The sequence below is a fragment of the Charadrius vociferus genome, unplaced genomic scaffold (assembly GCF_000708025.1).
Source record: "Charadrius vociferus isolate BGI_N301 unplaced genomic scaffold, ASM70802v2 scaffold62, whole genome shotgun sequence".
Taxonomy (NCBI): domain Eukaryota; kingdom Metazoa; phylum Chordata; class Aves; order Charadriiformes; family Charadriidae; genus Charadrius; species Charadrius vociferus.
In genome coordinates, this window is record NW_009647419.1 from 4,985,889 (window position 1) to 5,006,052 (window position 20,164).

The 20,164-nt window shown below is 34.6% G+C and overlaps 1 protein-coding gene across 1 annotated transcript in view; it reads left to right on the plus strand.

Moving 5' to 3' along the window:
- DNAH8 (dynein, axonemal, heavy chain 8) overlaps positions 1 to 20,164 on the plus strand; it is a 145,019-nt gene that overhangs the window by 29,793 nt on the left and 95,062 nt on the right. The window contains exons 20-33 of the mRNA XM_009880463.1: positions 1,134 to 1,253; positions 2,042 to 2,183; positions 3,282 to 3,394; positions 4,298 to 4,404; positions 5,871 to 5,973; positions 8,485 to 8,686; positions 10,703 to 10,893; positions 12,471 to 12,597; positions 14,996 to 15,231; positions 16,226 to 16,330; positions 17,367 to 17,480; positions 17,787 to 17,849; positions 18,687 to 18,787; positions 19,697 to 19,834. Of these exons, the coding sequence (XP_009878765.1) occupies positions 1,134 to 1,253; positions 2,042 to 2,183; positions 3,282 to 3,394; positions 4,298 to 4,404; positions 5,871 to 5,973; positions 8,485 to 8,686; positions 10,703 to 10,893; positions 12,471 to 12,597; positions 14,996 to 15,231; positions 16,226 to 16,330; positions 17,367 to 17,480; positions 17,787 to 17,849; positions 18,687 to 18,787; positions 19,697 to 19,834 (1,862 nt within the window). The remainder of the gene's footprint in view (positions 1 to 1,133; positions 1,254 to 2,041; positions 2,184 to 3,281; positions 3,395 to 4,297; positions 4,405 to 5,870; positions 5,974 to 8,484; positions 8,687 to 10,702; positions 10,894 to 12,470; positions 12,598 to 14,995; positions 15,232 to 16,225; positions 16,331 to 17,366; positions 17,481 to 17,786; positions 17,850 to 18,686; positions 18,788 to 19,696; positions 19,835 to 20,164) is intronic.

Below are 20,164 nucleotides of genomic sequence, written 5' to 3' on the forward strand. Positions count from 1 at the left end.
GCTGATGATCAGAAATCTGGGAGGAAGTAGGTAGGAAATAATTGCTCTAGACTTCACTTTCTCAAGGATTCATAGAATCATAGAATGGTTTAGGTTGGAAAGGACCTTGAAGATCATAGAGTTCCAACCCCCCTGCCATGGGCAGGGACACCTCCCACTAGACCAAGTTGCCCAAGGCCACTTCCAACCTGGCCTTGAACACCTCCAGGGATGGGGCCTCAACAACCTCTCTTGGCAACCTGTTCCAGTGCCTCACCACCCCCATAGTGAAAAATTTCTTCCTAAAGTTTTATCTAAACCTGCCCTCTTCTAGGTTAAAGCCATTCCCCCTCGTCCTGTCACTACATGCCCTAGTAAAAAGTCCTTCCCCAGCTCTCCTGTAGGCCCCTTTTAGGTACTGGAAGGCCGCTACAAGGTCTCCCCGGAGCCTTCTCTTCTCCACGCTGAACAGCCCCAACTCTTTCAGCCTCTTGTCATAGGACATTTATATGTCTCAGTTTCCCAACATGGAACCTGCAGATACTAGAGAATTACAAGATTTTCTTTTTGAAGGACCGCCTGAAATGAAATTGTGCACACTACTAATCTTTTTAGAATTGTTTAATTGCACTGTGCAGGACTTCATACACTTTTAGTAATCGAGTTCTTGTTTTCTGTGGCAATAGTAACCGTATAATTTCTAGACTTAATCTGTTCTTTCATTGTTCGTATTCTAGATTGTCTGCAATAGGACATCTTAACAAAGGCTAAGTTTTTGTAGGGTACTTGTCTCTCTAAATTCCCTCTATAGATAATAGAGAAAGAGGATAATTCACAGTAAAAGCAGACTATATTTAGCCATTGTAAATATCTCCAAAGTTACCATAACTCACGGGGCATTGCTGTGCTTTCTTTTTCTCTGCTTTCATCTTGAGGTCTTTGTGTTGGAGCTTTTACTCCAGGGTTTTTTTTCTGTTATGATTCCCTTTCTTAGAGGATTTTCTACTATGTAAGGTTCTTGCATTCTCACTGGGTAAAGAAATAAAATTTTTATTTTTCTGCAAAACATTGTATACTTGTTAGAACTCTCTAAAATGTAATACACTATTTTTTAAGGATAACTGTATGGTATTAATACAATTTTCTCTTTTTAGGTTAATGACTTAAGTGACGTGCAGATTGATTCAATATTAAAAGAAATATCAAATACTCTTTTAATTGTCTTACCAGTAGATGATCCTATCAAAGTAGAGAATATGTTGGCCTGCAATGAGGTGTGTGCCAGTTTACATCTTTGAACTTGAATTACTGAGCATATTAGAAACAATGCCTTATTAAATGAATATAATACTAGAAAAGAATTCTTCTCAATGTAGAAATACAGAACTTTTATTTAATTAAAATATTTTGGTTAAAATATGTTATATGAAGATAAATCAGTTCTTAAGTATTTGAGATACTTGAGCTGTAGTATTGCATAGGTAATTTTTATTTGTTTAACTGCTTCACAATTAGATGAGATTTTTTTGTATGAAGATACTTGGACATGTGCAGCCTTTTTTTTTTTTGTTCCTATTTTTTCTAAACTGCTTTTTTAAAGGAGAAGGCAAAAAATACTTTCCAACAAGTATATCTAAGAATTTTAAAGTTTTCTTGATTCCAAATGGGGCTAAAAATGTATTTAGTTAATAAATTAGTGCAAGTAAATAAATTGTTAGTCACAGTTGAAAGAGTATTTGGGTAATTTCAGATTCAGGCTGTGACCTCCCTTGAAAATGAAGAATTTTCTTCTGGCCCTTAAAAATACCATTGCATCTCAAAAATGGAAATAAGAAAAAAAAAAAGCATTAAAAATGTAGTGATAATAGAAGTTTTTTATAATTTTGAATAACGATTTTTGGTTTGGTTTCTCAGTTTTCTTTTAAAAATATTGCTGTTTCATTGAAATAGTCTCATCTGAAGAATACAATATTCAGGGAAATGTTTTGGTTCTCCATGAAGAGGAACAGTAATAAGATAATCAGTGATACTAAGATAACTCATTGATATTTTTGTTCAACAGACTTATACTAAAGAATGTGCTGAGTTATTGAACCACAAAAGCATGCACATTGAAGATGCTGTTCAAGAACTGATATCTGTATTTGAAAAGAATTACGAAATTAAAGATTCTAAGACAACCTCAGAAAAACATGGATTACCAGGTAGATAATGTTGGTTATTTAAATAAAAATTTCTGTCTTTAGCACTGGAGATTTAACTAGTATGTGTCAAAATTGAGTTGGTTTAGCTAATTTTCTTCAGACTTCTCCCTCCCACTACAATTTCATCTGTGTCACAGTTCTGCCTTCATTTACTGTCGTTAAACTAAACATCTAGTCTATGAAATACAGAGGTAATTCAGTATTGGTGGAGTTCCTAGGATTAAACTCTGTCCTTTTGTTTAGATTACCAAGGTATTTGCTCTAACGTTATGGTTCCATTTCTTTTAGTCACTCATAATTTTTTCTTTTTTTTTCCTCTCCATAAGTGAAATACAGTGTTCCTGTCTTCTCAGCTATGTTAGGTATTTGGTACTGTCCCTGTGACTTTTCTGCCACAGTAGAATTGTATCTCAAATACCTGTGCTTTAGTGGCTGGTCAGTTCAAATTAGTACAGTCAATTGACTGTCAACTGCTAGCGTACAAGGCTCACAGCTGATCAATATGGCTGCTTCCCACTGCCCTGGAGCGTGTTACGAAGATTTTAGGAGGTCCTGTACCATTATAGGAGAAAGAGTTTACAGTTGGAGAAAAATATTGTGTTTTAAAGAAAAATGTATTTTGAAGCTTAATCAGTAGTGGAGCTCCTTTATTTACATAGGAATTTTTCGCTTTGGTATATCTATATATAGATAGAGGGATAGTCAGGGTCAATACTCCAGGTAGTTCAATACAATGCAACCAGAAAAACCTGATGAAAAGATAATTCTCTGTATTTTGTTAAATTGTTTATATTGATGGGGGGTTTTGGGGGGTATTTTTTGGCCACTTCCAGCTGATATATCCATGTATGCCTACCTGTCTTTAACAACATATTTGTAGAGCATGGAGTTTGTTAGGCTGAGGTTTATAGGCTGGGCTCTTAACCAGATTCCTGGTGTGAAAAAAATGGTGTGAAATAAAACCAATTAGCTAATCCAGGTACTACTGAAATAATAAACAGTATCGTTTCACCTGTAAAGAGGGGCGACAGCATGGTTCAAAGCAGAACACATGTTCAGTTAACAAAAAATAATTATTTTTTTTTTTTACATTTGCAGTAAAAGAAAAACACATAGCATTTGGAAATAACGAAGGGGAGAGAGAAAAGAATACTTCTGCAGCTCTTCGTGGTGATAATAGCAAGGGCAATGATAAAGAAGAATTTAAAAAGGTATTTTGTGATAAGGGTTTTTTTTTCAGATTGATCGGATTAGTAAACAGTAACTTGAGTTTTGGTAGCTGAATATCCATGTTACAGAGAGACATCGCATAGACAGCGTCAATGTAAGAAGGATGAAATAGCTTCCCTACAAAGTGAGATTAAGATGGATTTTAGCTTTCAAAAGTATATTCCGTGATATTCCAGTTATCACATTTATTAAACAAATTCTCGACATGTGAGTAGTAAGTGTAAAAGTTTGGAGAGAATATTTTGCCTGAGCCATAACACAGGCTTTCCTTCTTGGGTGGGAAGAAACATTCATCCTTTCAATCCTTCTCTTCCAACTTCACCAAGAAAGACCACCTTTGCACTTTTTCCTTGAAGAATACAGTCTCTTCACAGTCAGCAGAGAAGGGAAGTGGAAGTAGAGAAAAAAGACTTAAAAACTTGCAAGCACAAATGCAGTAATGTTGCAAGGTTGCATTCTCTGATCATTACACGTTCCTTTATTTTCATGTTGTTTTTAATCCAGTACAGTCAGATTTTACTGTGTTTGTCTCTTATTTGAAAAGGGTACATATGCAACAATATTCTTGGATAATTCATGGTGGTGTTTTTTTAATATGTTGAGCTGCTTTTCTGAACGATAAGACTTCACCCAGATCTCAGTATTCTGTCTCTGAATAAGACAAGCTGAGTTTCTTCAGATGCTATATGCTCTTTTTCATGCAGCTTTTACTTATTTACTTACTTACAAGCTTCCTCCAACTTCTCCCCTTGTATTTCTCATGTAGCTTACAAGGTAAATTCCTTCAGACATGAACTAATATATTTGACTTAAAACCTCTTGAAATAATATCCAGGTTCCTGTTTGAATACAATACTAAACAATGTACATTTTATTTATTACAGAAAAGTAAAGAGATAGTTGCCTATTTCAGTTACCAGCTGCTAGAGAGCCTCCAGAAAGCCACCCGACTGTCTTTGGATAGTCTGAAAAAAAGAATATTTGTTTCTAAGTAAGTTGCAAATGAAAGATTCCTCACTAGTATTACCAGAACAAAGTTATTTCTGTGTTAACATAATAATACAAATATACATTCACATGTGTAATGATACATGCATGTGTATCATTAGTCAAACAGTTCTGACCTCGTGGCCCTTTTAGCTCAATCAAAACCTGGAGAGCATTCCCTTTTTGTTGCAATGATGCTTTGGGCCCATGCTTTTCTTTTATGCTTTAATTCTTTATGTTAGGTATAGTCTCTGCACTTCATTTTGTGCAGAAAATGAAGTTTATTTCTACTATTGTTTCCCTTCTGCCTGTGCCCTTCCATTTTTATTTCCATATATTTACCTTGGGATTGCTTTCAAGATGGTTTTAGTACAATTTAGTCCAATGCAAATGACTAGAACTTAAATGACCATTCTAGGTCATATATGGCATATGTTCATCTCATTTCAGATTATTTCTGCAAGCATGGCAGTGCACTCAGAGTTGTTTCCCATGTGTTAAAGATCATTCATGCACTCTTTATGAATTCTATATGATAATGGCAAGATCCATACAATTTTATCATTCTCCTATATTCAGTATGATTTCTATAGATTCTTCTCTGCTCAAACAGGCATAAACTTCAAAGGCAGAATTGCTTCAGTATAATATCTTGTATATTGAAAAGCCTACTCAGGATTCTATTAAGAGAATTTATTTTCTATTAAGAGAATGTATTTTAAACAGGTGAAGTTGATGTTGTTTTGTCATTAACGCGGGTTGAAGTTTGAGTTGCTTTTTTCTTTTTCTGAGGACATCTTTCGTAGAAAGTGTATTGAAATCCTGATTTTATTGAAGTAAATAGGAATGTATTTGGGTGTGTCCTTTATATTTTTCTGTGGTATCATATTGTTGAATCCTCCCTTATTTGGTCACCATGTCATGTCATAGCATTTAGAAATTGTACTTTGCACTTTGTTTTTCGTTTTTAGTTTTAGTTTTGAGTGGGTTCAGGTCATGTATTTGTCATGTTGCACTTGTCATCTTTGAAACTTTTTTTTTCTGTTCTGTTGAATATTTATCTAAAATGTAATGAGGCAACTTTTACTCTTGATAAGTTGTTGCATAGAATGGTTAGTAAAACCTTCTTATTCCCTATTCAAAGCACTGGCAGAGTTCCATCATTCTTAAATTGATATTAAAATCCATAATCAGAAAATATTCTGAATAAAAAATTCTGAAAGCAGTGACTGGATCCAAGGTAACCTTTGGCTGAATGATAGAGCTCTGCCTATTATCTTTACCCTTTGAACAAGAAGCTTCTGTAAGTTTTGTCAAGTAGTTCATAACTTAATGTGAAAATTTGGGGGAAAAAAAAAAACCACTCCATGAGGGTTTGCCCATAAAAAGTAGCTCAAAATTATATTTCGAAGATAATTTGTGGTGGTTTCATGGTGAAGTATTTATTACATGTTTCAAAATTATTTTCAGCAAAACTACATTTGGGAGAACACAGTTTTCTGTTCGTCCAAACAAATCTGAAGAGGTTGCTGCTTTTCTAAAAGCAGAAGTACACCTCACTATTCCCAATGTGGTAAGTTATGTGTCATATAGGTAAGGTAAAATACACTCTTATAGTTTTTTCTACATTTGCCCAAGTGCAGGATGTGGGCTCACTTCTACTGAATCAGCATCCATGCAGTGGACTGAGAGCACAGATGAGATGTGCTCACAGTCCCAGTGTTTCTGGTTTCTGTTTTAGTGGTACTTATAGAACCTGGCCTTTGATTATTCTTGTGTGTTTCAGCAATTATATTGTAATCCGTTCATCAGTGTTCTTTGCAGAATGATTACTGTTCTCCTTCACGTGTAGCAGCTGCATTGCTGGAATAGATTTTTCATGTTTTTTATTTTTAACTGTTTTGTTCCTTGTGTGATTTAAATCCTTTGTTGAATAAAAATAATGAACATTATATTTGCTCAGTATGGCTTTAGTCATCGTAATAGGAAGTAAGATGGCCAGAGGAGGAACACTGAAGAAATATGAGAAGATTCAAAACCAAGAAAAGAGCTGTGGATTTCTGTGTGCAGAAAACAAAAAGGCAGCTTGATTGCAAAAACCTAATGCATGCATTTGTTTGCCTTTTGTAGAGTAAGATAACTCTGTGTCAGCAATATATATGGTATTTTCTTTTATATATGAGAAGGTAACTCAATATTATCCAATTGTCTTATAAAGATTTAAAGTTTCATATTTTATATTCATGACGTAATCAAAGAAATGTTTTGTTCAAAGGTAGTACTCCTTTGACATTGAACTGGTGTTCATATTGACATTCTGTGGTACATTCACACCGTGTGTGTGTACACATGATATATAAGGTCTGTTAAAGTGTTGAATGTTTACCTTGTTGATATTTAAATAAGTATAAAGCCCCAAGCTCCACCCACTGCAAAGGGCAGTGCATCTGTCTTTCTAGTCTTCTGAAATGCTTGGCTGATCCAGGGCAGTAATAAGTAATGCTGGGTAAAATATTACTTTGCTAATGATACGATTTTGCAAGATTGTTTCTTTTATGCATGCAACTGCTCAATCTGTGAAATTGATTTATAAAACATAAGAGTCACTTTTAAGCAGTTTATATCCCAGTTCTGAACACTCCTGTGCCTGTTCAAAATAATGGCTTGCACATTAAAGCTATAAGATGATGTTCTAAGGACTATATTTTAGGATTGAGCATATCGTAAGAGTGATCTTTCTTCTGGATTTTAACAAGAAATGCTGTTTTTCTATTCTTTCCTGGATCACTCTCAGGTAGGTTCTTCCTCCTCCTCAGTATGTTGGAGAAATTGATGTATGCCTTTATTCCACCTTATCCTACATAGAATTATTTTCAAACAAGGACAGGAAAAAGTCACAATTAGGATTATTGCTGCCAATACAAGTTTTGGGTTCAGGACTTTATGGCTGTGTACTACTAAATAAAACAAGCTAGAGGTTATTCTTTGACCTCAAAGCAAGCTGATGTGAAATGGTGTGTATCCACAGTAGTAAAGGCTTTTCTTCCTGAATGAAGGAGTTTGCATTCAAACTTTGTGTTCTGCCATGTTTTATGTGCCAAACTGTGCCTGACTTCTTTCTGGGAGAGTGCTTTCTTGCATCCTCCCAAACTATGCTCAGGGAGCATACTAGCATTTATATGGTGTGGATGATGGCAGACCAGAGCCTGTGTTTTGACCCTATTGTGTTTGCTTGTTGTTCTTGATTCAGATCAAGAATCCTTGTTTTCCTTCCAGTTCTTTTTATCATGTATTCTGGTAGTTTAACATGGGTTCTCTTCCTCTTCTGGCTTGGGTATTAGACTGCTCTCAGAATTATGATACAAAAACTTTGCCAAATATACAAGTTGAGATTTTCAGGGCCTACTGCATGGAGTTCCATTAATTTATTAAACACTGTGCTCTTGCAAATGTTTTTGGGGTAATGTTACCTTTGGGGAAAAAAGAAGCATTCAGTATTTATTCAGTTATGACCTTTGCCACTTTGATCCAGGTGATTTTGTTTGCCTGAAATTACCCAGGGTGTGAATGTATGTATAGATAAGCACTTAGGAGAGGTTATACAGCTGTAAATCTTTAAAATGAGCTGTCCATATGTATTTTTATGACCATCCCTCTTACAGTTCTCGCTCACAGAATTTAGGATCCAGTGGGTAAGAGCAACAGAGAGGAGAATCTTGGCCTGCAATTTTTAACACTTTATGATTCTAGAATGCAGGAAATGTAATGCTTGTAACATATTCCCACACATTATAAAAATGGTTATAAAGATGCTGATAAAATGTTGTAGGAATCGTAAAAAAACCCAATAAATCTACCAACTTATACACTTGCTTGCCATTTTACTCAAACTATGATTGTACAATTAGATTGTAGGTCAGTACAGTATGTTTCATTTCTTTAGGGGCAATTCTGTTAAAGTTACATTTTCCAGCTTTTCTTCAGGGGCAAGTTCCACAATTCACTATGAGTGGAGTAAAACTGAGGTCTTAGAAAATGACAACCAGTTGCATTTACTTCAACGATATTTAAACTTTTTAAATAGGTAATGGTTCCCAGTTTAGATGATATACAGCAAGCCATCAATCGCATGATTCAGCTAATACTGGAAGTAAGTCGTGGAGTCGCTCAGTGGGGACAGAGACATTTGCAAAAATCTAGTTTAAAAGCGGATTCAGGCACACAGCAAATATCTTCAGCAGGCTTTGGATCACCAGGAAAAATAGCCAAAAGAGGGGAAAGTAAGTGTGTTTGGGTTTTTTTTCACCTACTGTAACTTTTTACTTAGATAAAAATGCCATATATAAATATTTGTGAATAAGGTCAGTTTTCTTAAAAGAGGCCAACTGTGGATTTTCTTGAATTAATTTGTTGCATTTATTTTTATTTCATTATCTGTATTTTTCAGAAATAGATTTTAAGGCTTATGTAAGTGTTAACTCTGAGAAATAATAAGAAAAAAAGATCTTAGAAAAATTGCTAGATTCTGAATCGCCTATTTAATTTGAGGCAAAATAACCTTGTTAATTTATCTTTCTACCTACCTACCTACTTACTGTGGAATGTAGCCATAACGATATAGTTGAGACCAAAACCAATGATTCCTTGGAATACTGAGATAGAACAGGAATTAGTTTAATAATTAGATTTCATTAAAGATTTTAATTGCTTGCTATATTCCTAGGCTGGATTATAAAACACCTCAAGTGTTCATGTGAATATTCAGACTGCAGGTAGACCTGCATCCATCTGAGTCAGATACTTTTTTTCTTAATGTTATTTCTAAGCATCTTGCCATATGCTTTGCAAGCATCCACAAAAGCCCAAATATATTTTTACCATCAATTCTCTGAGCTGCTTGGCTGAGCCAGTGATTTGCAATACAGTTGTATCTTTGTTGTGATTCCTTTGGAAAGTCTTTAACATCTTGGAAAGTTTTTCTTTTTCGTAGTCCAGGGGTGGGGCTTCATTTTTCTACTGATCTGCTTTGTGTGATTTTAACCTCTTTAATGGGCTTCAAGCAGGATGGCAGGAAACTATCCTCATCAGTCAGTCATAGCCTTTTCCTCTGCTGTGTCAAAATGCAACATCAGCAAATAACCATTTTTCATCACCTTTAAAATACTCATCAGCAACACCTGGGGGCATGTGTTAGTGTTTGGCCAGTGAGATCTATGGAGTACACTGGGAAGGATGGATCAATCTGAGACTTTGTTTCTAGTGACCAGATCCATGAAAAGGTTTCAGAGTAAAAGAGAACATGTAGTTGCATTAAATCCACCCCCATGAAACAATGTGTTGTGGGAAGAATGGATTCTTCTTCTTCATTCTCTTAAATCTGCTTCAAAATGCTCAGACATTGTTATGACTGAAAGGTATCATTAGATCTCAGGGATATCAGTGTCTATATTGACCCTGATTGTTGCAGCAATTCATCAACGATGATGGAGGGACATGATAAATTGCACTTTATTTTTCTTCAGTTTGAGCTTACTTGTTCTTAAAGGAGACAGGGCTCCTGTTTCAACATAAACAGTGTAACCGGAGCAGCAGCGACCAGTGTCTAAACTGCCTTTGAAAGTGTATTTCGAGGCAAGAGGTTTAGAAAAATCTCTAGATTGTCCTTTCTCATCTTTTTTTTCTCTTCTTTTTTTTTTTTTTAATTTTTTCTTCTTCATTCAGTTCTAACCTCTTTCAGACAACACTCAAAAGACTTTGATAATAGCAGTTTGTAAAACAAGTGCAGCTCCAAAATATGACAAACTTTATTTGTGCACTCATTAATGTGACTTGGCAAAGTTTAACATCTTTTTTGAAACCATGAAATAGAATAACAAGAAGTTATTTATTTGAAGCATGTTAGAGTTTAAGAAACTTACACTGTTTTAAGGAGTTTATACAATTAAAAAACTTTAATTATATGAATTTAAACAAAAAATAAAATAACACAATGTTTATGAGGCCTCGTCATATTCCAGGTACAATTAAATTACAGGGGAAAAATGAAATTCATGAATGAAGAAACCTATTTTCTTTCCATTTGGAAACATTCAGTCTAGATTGAATTTGCTCTAGATGTATAGAGCCTGGCTTGAACTAGCACTTGGTACATTCGTATTAAGCACTCAGACATTAGAAGAAGGATATTCAGCCTTACTGAACATCATCATTGCTTAACTTGGCATGCATAGGTTTAAAAGAGAACTCTAACCAGACTTTTAATGATTCATTCATTTACATATAATTTTATTTTACAGAAGGAGTTGAAGATATTGTGCTTGTCAGGAAGCTAAGAAATTTTTACTCAGGTGTTGCAGAACATGAAGATATTTCTAAATTAGTTGTGCTCCTCTCTTCTTCTGTGAATTCTATAAGAGAAGTAGCTAGTGAAGTTCTGCAGGACTTTCAGAAGTACAAGGTGCTGTGGACAGAAGACAGAGATGCCAAAATTCAGGTGAGTGTAATGATGATCACCTACAGGACTGTTCTTCATTAACCTTTTCTTTTGAAATCAGAAAACAGCAAGGGAAAAAAATCAATGAAAAAGAAGTAGAAAACACATTAACAGCTGAAAATCTTATTTTGTCTTTCAGTAGTAATAGTAGTATATTTCCTAAGCAGAAGTAATAGCAAGCTACCTATTTTTCTGTTGAGAAACCAGTCCTAATTTGTTAATTGCTTTAGGTTTTGTTTGTGGAACTCTGGTTTTTAGGCCAAAAGAAACTATCCCAGTCTGATATGATGTATACCACAACCCATAGAAATTCCCATAACATCAGTGCTGATAATTGTGTACTTTTCTCTATGGAGGGTTTATTTTGAGTTTAATACAAATTTTATTCACCACGCTTCCTGTAGTTGTTTTAGGAGGTGAATTCTGCATTATTCTATTCCAAGAAGACTCCTCTGTTCAATTGTTGGTTGTTTAAACTGTAAGTTGAATTCTCAAGTGTGGTAGAAAAATTTACCATCTGCTACAGCAAGAAAAAGTTAATTTCCAGAAATTGGAGGTCTCTGGGCCTTCTGCTTCAGAATATTTTACACTGCCTTTATAGAGCAGTGTTTTAATTTAGAGTTTGAATTTAGAAGCTCAGTAGAAGAAAGTTGGCTTCTGTATCTACTTTATTCAACCTTGGCTTAATTGAGTTTTCTATTCTTATCTTTTCTATTTAAGAGACCCCATTATATCACATCACCTTGTTTTTCTAGAGGAGCACTGGTATCTTTTCAGTGTCACAATGCAAGTTGTGCAGTTCATGTGGGCTAAAATCTTCCACTCTATATGCAGAGCTGAGAATTTACTATTATTCTAATTAAATTTTAAGTCTAATCTAATAAATATTATTAATTTGATCTAGTTACTGCTGAAGAAAGGAATACTGCTACAGAGAAAGCCTCAATAATAATGCAGTGAAGTTTTATACACGGATGCCCTAGTTTCTACATTCTTTCTTTAGCACTATGCTAACCCTTCTGCCTCTCTGGGTACTCTCAGACTAAAGAATAGAAGCTGGAAACAGTTTTCAGCATTTATTACTTGCCTATGCAATGTAGGCATATTGAATAGAGCTCTTGTATGTCCTTCCTGAAATGCAGCTTTTCGGAATCGCAAAATTTTTCTTAACTTGAGTTCTGCTTATGGAACTACTTAGAAAATGTGGTTTATTGTGATTGTTTCACACATAATTGGGCTAATGGTATAGTCTTTGTGTAAGCGCAGGCATTTATTTTTTGTTTGCTGTTGCATCACGTTTTCACAAAACCAGTAGTCACTTAATATGTCTTGGATATCTGTTGCTCTGTTAAATTTGATTGGAATATCCCAACAAGCTTGAGACTTACTGACAGAGAAGTTGATAAACCTGAATACCTCATCACATGCATTTTACTATGTTAGCAAGGCTACAGAAGGCTAAAACCAGATATAATATTGGTATATATTTTCAGAAATTACTGAATAACTGTTGCAACTTGTTTTACCAAAAATATGAAAAAGGATGTTTGTTTATTGACATTTTAAACTACACACAGGAATTTTTGGCTAGCAGTCCTTCTCTGACTGAAATTAAAGAAGAAATACTTCACTATGCTATGTTTGAGCAAGAGATGGAAGATTTAAAACCCATTATTATTCTTGGTCCAATTGAATTGCATACAGGTATAACATTTTCTTCTCTTTATATGTATAGTAAGATAATGAATGTAATAGTCATGTTATTTGGTTTATTCTCTGTAATAAATGATTACAATATGAATAGAAATTACTGAAGAGATCTCCTGGACTGATCAGCCAGCGCTTACTCAGACCCTTCTAAGAAATCTGACTTGAAAAAACCCTCCGTTCCCCTTGCTTTCTCCTCTTTGGAGTGGAGAAATTAAGTTCTCTCATGGCAGTTGAAGTTATCATGGAGGCTTACTAGAGTTAATGAATGTGGATTGACACTGATCTGATCGTCCCTGGCACTTGTCTCTGGCACCAGGTCAGCCAGTAATTATAAATGGGCACAATTATACAAGGTAATGGGCACAAGCTTGAACATAGGAAGTTCCATCTTAACATGAGGAGGAACTTCTTCTCTTTGAGGGTAGTGGAGCACTGGAACGGGCTGCCCAGAGAGGTTGTGGGGTCTCCCACTCTGGAGACATTCAAAACCCGCCTGGATGCCGTCCTGTGCAACCTGCTGTAGGTGACCGTGCTCTGGCGGGGGGGTGGGACTAGATGATCTCCAGAGGTCCCTTCCGAACCTGACCATTCTGTGATTCTGCGATAAAGAGCATTGGAAGCATAAATCACCTTCTTTGGTATTGGTGCAACAGTAGCACATAGCTGCCTTAGCTTCTTTTTCACTATCAGGCTTTGTTTCAGCGGGAGATATGGCTGCTTAGCCATTCCCATGTTTAGCATCCACAGCTCTGAGAATACCATGTGTTTTCCTGTCCACCTCTCATGTCTTTAAAGATAGAGAAGCTGCCATCAAGACCTGTCATTGGAATGTGTTCCCTCACACAGCATGTGTTCCCTCAGTTCTGTATAGCACCGTGTCTCAGTACCTGGCCGTCTGTGGCCCTGACAACTTGGTACTCATTGGTCATGTTACTCTGAAGAACAGCCATTTTTCCAGTGTGGAAAAATATATTCTATCCAGACAAGTGCTTGTTGAAGAATTAAGCCATTTGTGCTATGACATAGAAGCAAGGATTTCAATGGCACTTGTCCCTCTCACCTCACAGATTATTATGTAGCTGACATGTCTTCTCTAGACCGGTGTCACTGTTCTTTTATTTTTACTTTCTGTGGCAAATGTTGCTATCTAGGGGTAAGTAGAATCCCTTTCCAAATATCAGTGTGGCCGTGTTTCTAATGTGCAACCCCCATCTGCTGAGAAATTAGATTGAGAAGTCATCTCTGTACAATTTGTCTTCCTCGTACATCAGAGAAGATAGAAGCTGTGCACTTTGACTAGAGTTCATTTCAGGATCTTGGTGGCATGTTATCCGTAGCTTTCTTTCAGTGAATAAGCAAAATTGTCAAACAGCTGACTGCATATCCTCATCCAGTTCCTAGATGCAGTTTATTAATTAAATCACTCTGGGGCCACTTAATTCACTCTGGAAAACCCTTGCTGTCTATTATTCTGTGGCCAAGAGTGATAATAAGAAAATGGATTTTGTTGAGGGTCACACTACTCCCTCATCCGTGACCACTGCATCAGAGGGAGCCAAGTCTTCTAGGCTCAAGAACAAGGATATTAAGTGTTTTTATCATCTGGAGAAGCAGGTATATTTATTGGTCTCAATTTACGTTTGGGAATTGATTTATTATCATTTACATATTCTAGCTTCTGGACAGGGTGCAATACTTTTCTTGAATTACCCCTGGCCTTCAGGAATCAGATTTTTAATGCTAATATCCACAGTATTAAAGAAGAAACTGTAACTGCTGCAAAATTTGTTTTATGAGCAGAAGGGGTTATAAACTGTTAGTATCTTTCATTTTCTTTCACCAGAGTACAAAATGTTGCCTATTAAAATCCTAATTTATTCTGATAGTAAGTTAGAGTGCTAATGACTGGTTTTTCTGTCTCTTCAGTGTTGGTTTGTGTTTATATATTAACTGTCTATGATACAATGTGACACTTTACAGTTTTGTTGTGAAGTATTCCAACTCCCAATATTGAAGTCCCAAGATACCATTTCTTTAATGGGTATAAACCATTTAAATATCACCGATCTTTATGCATTTGGTTAATATATATCAAAAGTATTCTCTGAGAATCTACATTCATAAGTAGGCATTTTTCTTCTTTTTTCATCTCCTCTATGTGTTCTATTAGATAAGCTTACCAATATATTTTACAGATATAACATGCAATAAAACAACAGAAACGTATTTAAGTATAGTTGAAATGTTTTGAAACTTTTAAAATGCAGTAATTGGATTGCCTGTCTGCTTGTCCTAATTGATGTTAAAAAAAACATGTGTGATGATACGGGGTTTTTTTACAGAAAAAAAAATAAGATGTTATTGAATTATTTATTTATTTGTTTTAAATAAGGACCACTGAAAATAGCTCTAGCGATTGAAGCCAAAGCCTGGAAGATGCTCCTCTGTCGTTATTTAAATGAGGACTATAAAAAGAAAATGACAGACATGATGTCGTTCATAACTGAATACTTAAAGAAATTGTCTCGACCTCTGTGTGACTTAGATGATGTCAGATTTGCAATGGAAGCTTTATCTATCATACGTGATAATAGAATACAAATGGATATGACTCTGGGACCTATTGAAGTAAGATGACTTTCAATTTTTTATCTTTATTACAATGATACTATATAATAGGAGTCATAAGATAAACTGAGAACCCAAACAATGAGTTTACTGGCCTGAAGGATCTTTGAAGATATCCTTGAAGATATTAAAAACTTGACATAGTCCTGGGAAACCTGATTCAGGTGTCCCTGCTCTGAGCAGGGAAGGTTGGACTGGACAATCTCCAGAGGCCCCTTTCAACTTCAGTGGTTCAGTCTACACCTCTCAGAAGCTGAACAGGAGAGAATTCTAAGTGTAGATATCTGCATGGAATAAACAACTGTGTTTATCAACCGTCACAAACTGCACAGAATACAAGTCACAGGTCAAAGGAGCAGCTAACATAATGCACACTGTTTGTCTTCATTAGCATATCTTTTGCCTATCTGTTGGGAAACTATAAAATATAAAAATGATCTTATTTTTAAATAATGCCATATGTGTAGGAGGAGGATAATAAAGCAGAACATATGCAAACAAATTGTAAATGAGAACAAATGATAAGAAAGGTTCATTCTGTAACAGATACATATGCAGGGATTTGATAGTTTGGCAAACATAGTAATAAATACTTTATAGATGATACGGCAAAACATTTAAAAATGTGTAGTTTAGTGTGCATAATTATTCAAAGTTAGGAAAAATTAATCAAAATCTACATTCAGGTGGAATGTAGATCAGTAGAATAAAAATACCATTGAGATGATAAAATTTTAGGTATTTTTAATATTAAATTTATTTCATTTTAATATATATTTCTGGTATTTCATCCAAGACATCTTTAAAGAAATATTTTTTTTACTCTTGTTCCCTAGTTCTTCATTCATCATCCTTACTTTAAAAAAAGAAATCAATATTTTATGCCTAAGTTATATGAACAGGTTTTCTTTGAAACATTTCTTACAAATTGGATCTATGTTCCTGCAAATGAATTTAAAATGCGTAATTCCTAAGGTTTTATTTTTTCGTCTAGGAAGCCTATGCCATTTTAAATACATTTGGAATTGAGGTTACAAAAGAGGAATCAGAAGGGGTTGATACACTCAGATATTCTTTTAATAAATTACAGACCAAAGCTGTAAGTATATAAAACATATTTTCCATTTGTCTTCATGTGTTTTTTTCAGAGTATAAATGACAGTGTGGGACCAATTGTCACTGCACTCTGGCTTCTGGCTCTTGGCCTCAGTTGCACACTAGTGTCTATACCTTTGACTACTATGTTCATTTTCTAGTTTTATTTTTATAGAGCTCTTTAATATTTAAATATTATTGTAGCTTTTAGATATATGCTTAAAACCTGCAAGAAAATGAGAAATTTTATTATGTTTCTTTTTGCTCTTTCTGCCCTCCTCCATTTCTATTTTTTGTGTCATTCGTGTCTGATGAGGAAGATCGCTACCCTTAGATTACCTGTTTTTAAGAAGTGCGTACTCTTCCAGTGCCCATACCTCTAAGTGATGGTTGCACATTTAGCTTTATTGCTTAGGACAGCCTTATATCCCTCAAAAGCTCAATGTGTATTGAATATTTTCCTGAAGTGTTGAAGATTAGATGGCAATGTGTAGATATATTCTTGGAACAATTAAGTTAGAACCTATCCCATAGATTAACCACTCTGGAAAGGACTCGAGCTCAAATGTATACTTTACAGTTACATTTCATGCAGTTCTTGGTTCTTTTTTTTCAAGCTTTTGAACAAAGAGTAAGCAAGTTGTTTAAGAGAAGGCTGAGCCATCTGTGAGGAAGAGGACCCTAACACTTTGGGTTTTGATATTGCTTTTTGAGGGAGGGAAGGAAGAAAATATGAGCTTTTTTTTTTCACCCCTTTTCTGTGTCCTTGTGTTTCCCCACCCCCTTGTAATGGAACATGTTCACTTAAAGGCGGAGGAGAGACTTTTTTATGGGTTTTGGTTTTGTATTTTTTTCTTTCCACTTTTAATTTAAAAAATTGAACATAGAGCAACATAACAGGAAAAAAAACTAGTTAGCTTCAAATCATTTTTGTTCAGAATTTTAATACTTTTCACTTATAATTTTCATTTATATATAACTTAAATATCTGTTCCTGATTTTTAAGGAAATAACTTTGATTTCAATCTTTTGTATGTCAGACCAGAGTTCAAGATGAGTTGGTTCAAGTTCAGCCCAAATTTAAGAGTAATTTGCTAGAATCAGTTGCAGTTTTTCGGGAGGATGTGTCAAACTTTGAAACATCTTATGAAACGGTAAATGAATCTAGTATAGCTGGTCTTAGGCCACTCACTGGTTATTTTATTTTCAGCAAAAGAACAAAATATGAGAAATGAAAGTCTAGTGCTATTCAGTTTAATTAAGCTAAAGAATTTTCAATTTCATAAAAGTTCTCTTTTCTTAGATTTACTGTTGTAAGTATTACATTATCAAGATACATGACTTGATTGGATTTTGACTACCAAAAAAAATATGCATTTTGTGATGACCTGTAAATATACAGTGACCTTCAGTCACTGTGAGAATTAATATTTAATTTTTGTTAACTGCTTGTTTGAAAGGAAGGACCTATGATTCCAAGTATTGCACCTCAGGAAGCCAGTAACAGGCTACAGATCTTTCAGGTAAGAAAATGAACTGTGGAGTTTCCAAATTATTAAAATTAGATATGCTATTGCTTATCATAACGAGTTTAGAAAAAGACACATTTACAGTCTTTAGTAAATGTGTCTTGGTGGATATTCTTTGTAGTATTATGTTAATTGTATTAATTGTTTCTGTCAGGCAATGTTTTCCTTAATGTGGAAGGATGGATTGATTGATTGATGTGTAACCTTGCTTCACCCTCTATTTTGTAAGCAGAAATTGTCAACTTGAATAAAAACAGTAGAAGAAGGAAGAGTCAAGTACAACAGCTTGATAATGACTGGAAAGAAGCCAGGTTACATGTCAGTCACATGAGCCAATCTTTTAATCTTTTAAAGATCACATTTTCCATTAGATAATTGTCTTTCAAGTTGATATTTGTTTGTTATGAAACCCATAATCAGTTTTTAATCTATTTCTATTCCTTCTTCCTTTCTCTGCAAGTTATAGTAACTTGATTTTTCAGCGGGACTTTTGTGAATCTCTTACATATTGTATAGACTCTGTAAAAAGTAAATTCAAAGTTTTTGAAAAGCACTAAGTAACTAACAGAAGGTGCTTAAACCTCCTGATGCAACTACTATGTACTGAAAATTGAGAGATTTTGGTTGAATTTACTGTGTTTATTATTTTGCCGAGGGAATGCTTTGTATTTATAGATAGTAACTGCCAAAATCATTCTTTACATTTTTCTATGGTGATTGTATCATTGGACAGCAGTTAAAGATTTTCATGGCAACAGTAGACAATTTTAAATTAAAACATATATTATGAACATATTTTAATTTTGTCTGTATGAATCCTGATTTTATCAGGCTAACTTTGATGAGCTGTGGAGAAAGTTTATCACATACTCATCTGGTGAACAGTTGTTTGGATTGCCTGTCACAGACTATGAAGTTTTGCATAAAGTCAGGTAACTGTGGAAATAAAGCTGTCTTAGGTGTTTATTAAGTATGTTGGAAAGACTTAGGTTACACCAGAGAGGGAAATGTTACAATATGGAAGGTTTCCATTGCCTTAAATTAAGTAAAACCAAAAAATTAATGAAAATTTTGAGAGGTCTAATGAATTTTCCCATAAAAATAATTGTATTTGTTTATTATGGTAACAGAATCAAACCAGATTATTTTATTACATGTAAATACTACTATATAAATGAGCAGAATACTATGACCCAGAAAAAAAAAACAACCCTTATGTATAAGTAAAGGAGTAAATTTAGCATTATGTATTAAGATATGATACAAAGAGCAAACTAGCAAGAGGCAAGGAAAGGTGAGTGTATCATCATACATGAAAAATATAAGTAGAAATTTTATGAAAGTCTGAATTTTTTGAGCCGCTGTACAAATGAAAATCAGATTCTAAAGTTTCTGCAGCAGCCTTTTCAGTGGTTTGAAGATGATTCACACCAGATGAGAATCTGACCCTTTCTGGCTGTTTTTAGATATCAGCATTTTGGTTCAGATTCAGAGAGTGCTTTCAAAGTAAATTAACTAATTGTCCCCCACTTGCCATGCTCTGCTTTGCACTGCAGAGCCAGCTCAGGGTACATAAGCCAGGTTCCTTTTGGATGAATAGAAGGTTCCATTTGGATGAATGGAAGTTTTATAGAACTAGACCAAAGCAAAACTTCCCCCACATATGTTTAGTGTGTATATTAGGTCCTTAGTACCAACTGCCTACGCTTTTTTGTGGATTTTATTCATGAAGTGAATTTACTACATTAAGAAACATGATCTAATTGATCCGTCTATTTAACTATTGTGAGATATCCACATAGCTGATTGAAATTGTTGGTATCATTATTTTTTTTTCCCAGGAAGGAGTTAAGCTTGCTTCAGAAATTGTATGGATTATATGATACTGTAATAAACAATGTCAATGGTTATTATGAGATACTTTGGACAGATGTAGATATTGAAAAAATTAATGCCGAACTTCTGGATTTTCGAAACAGGTATGTTCATAATATGAATTATAACTGATGTTAAATGCATTGAGATTCAGGTAACTTCAGTAAAATTATTTGATATATTTAAATACAAAACTTCCATAATAAAGTTTACCATAAAGTAATAAGATTCTTCAAGGAAGAATGGAATAACACTATACCTTTAGTTAACCAACCTTTTACCTATAGTTTTGATAATCGAAAGGCATACGATCGATTTTCTTAGCTAAAGCAAACAAGGGGTTAGGAGAGCTGAAAGTTTATTTGTAACAGTTAAGTTACTCAACTAGGAGGATTAACCCATTGATTTTTAAGTCCTGAATGGAAGAATAACAT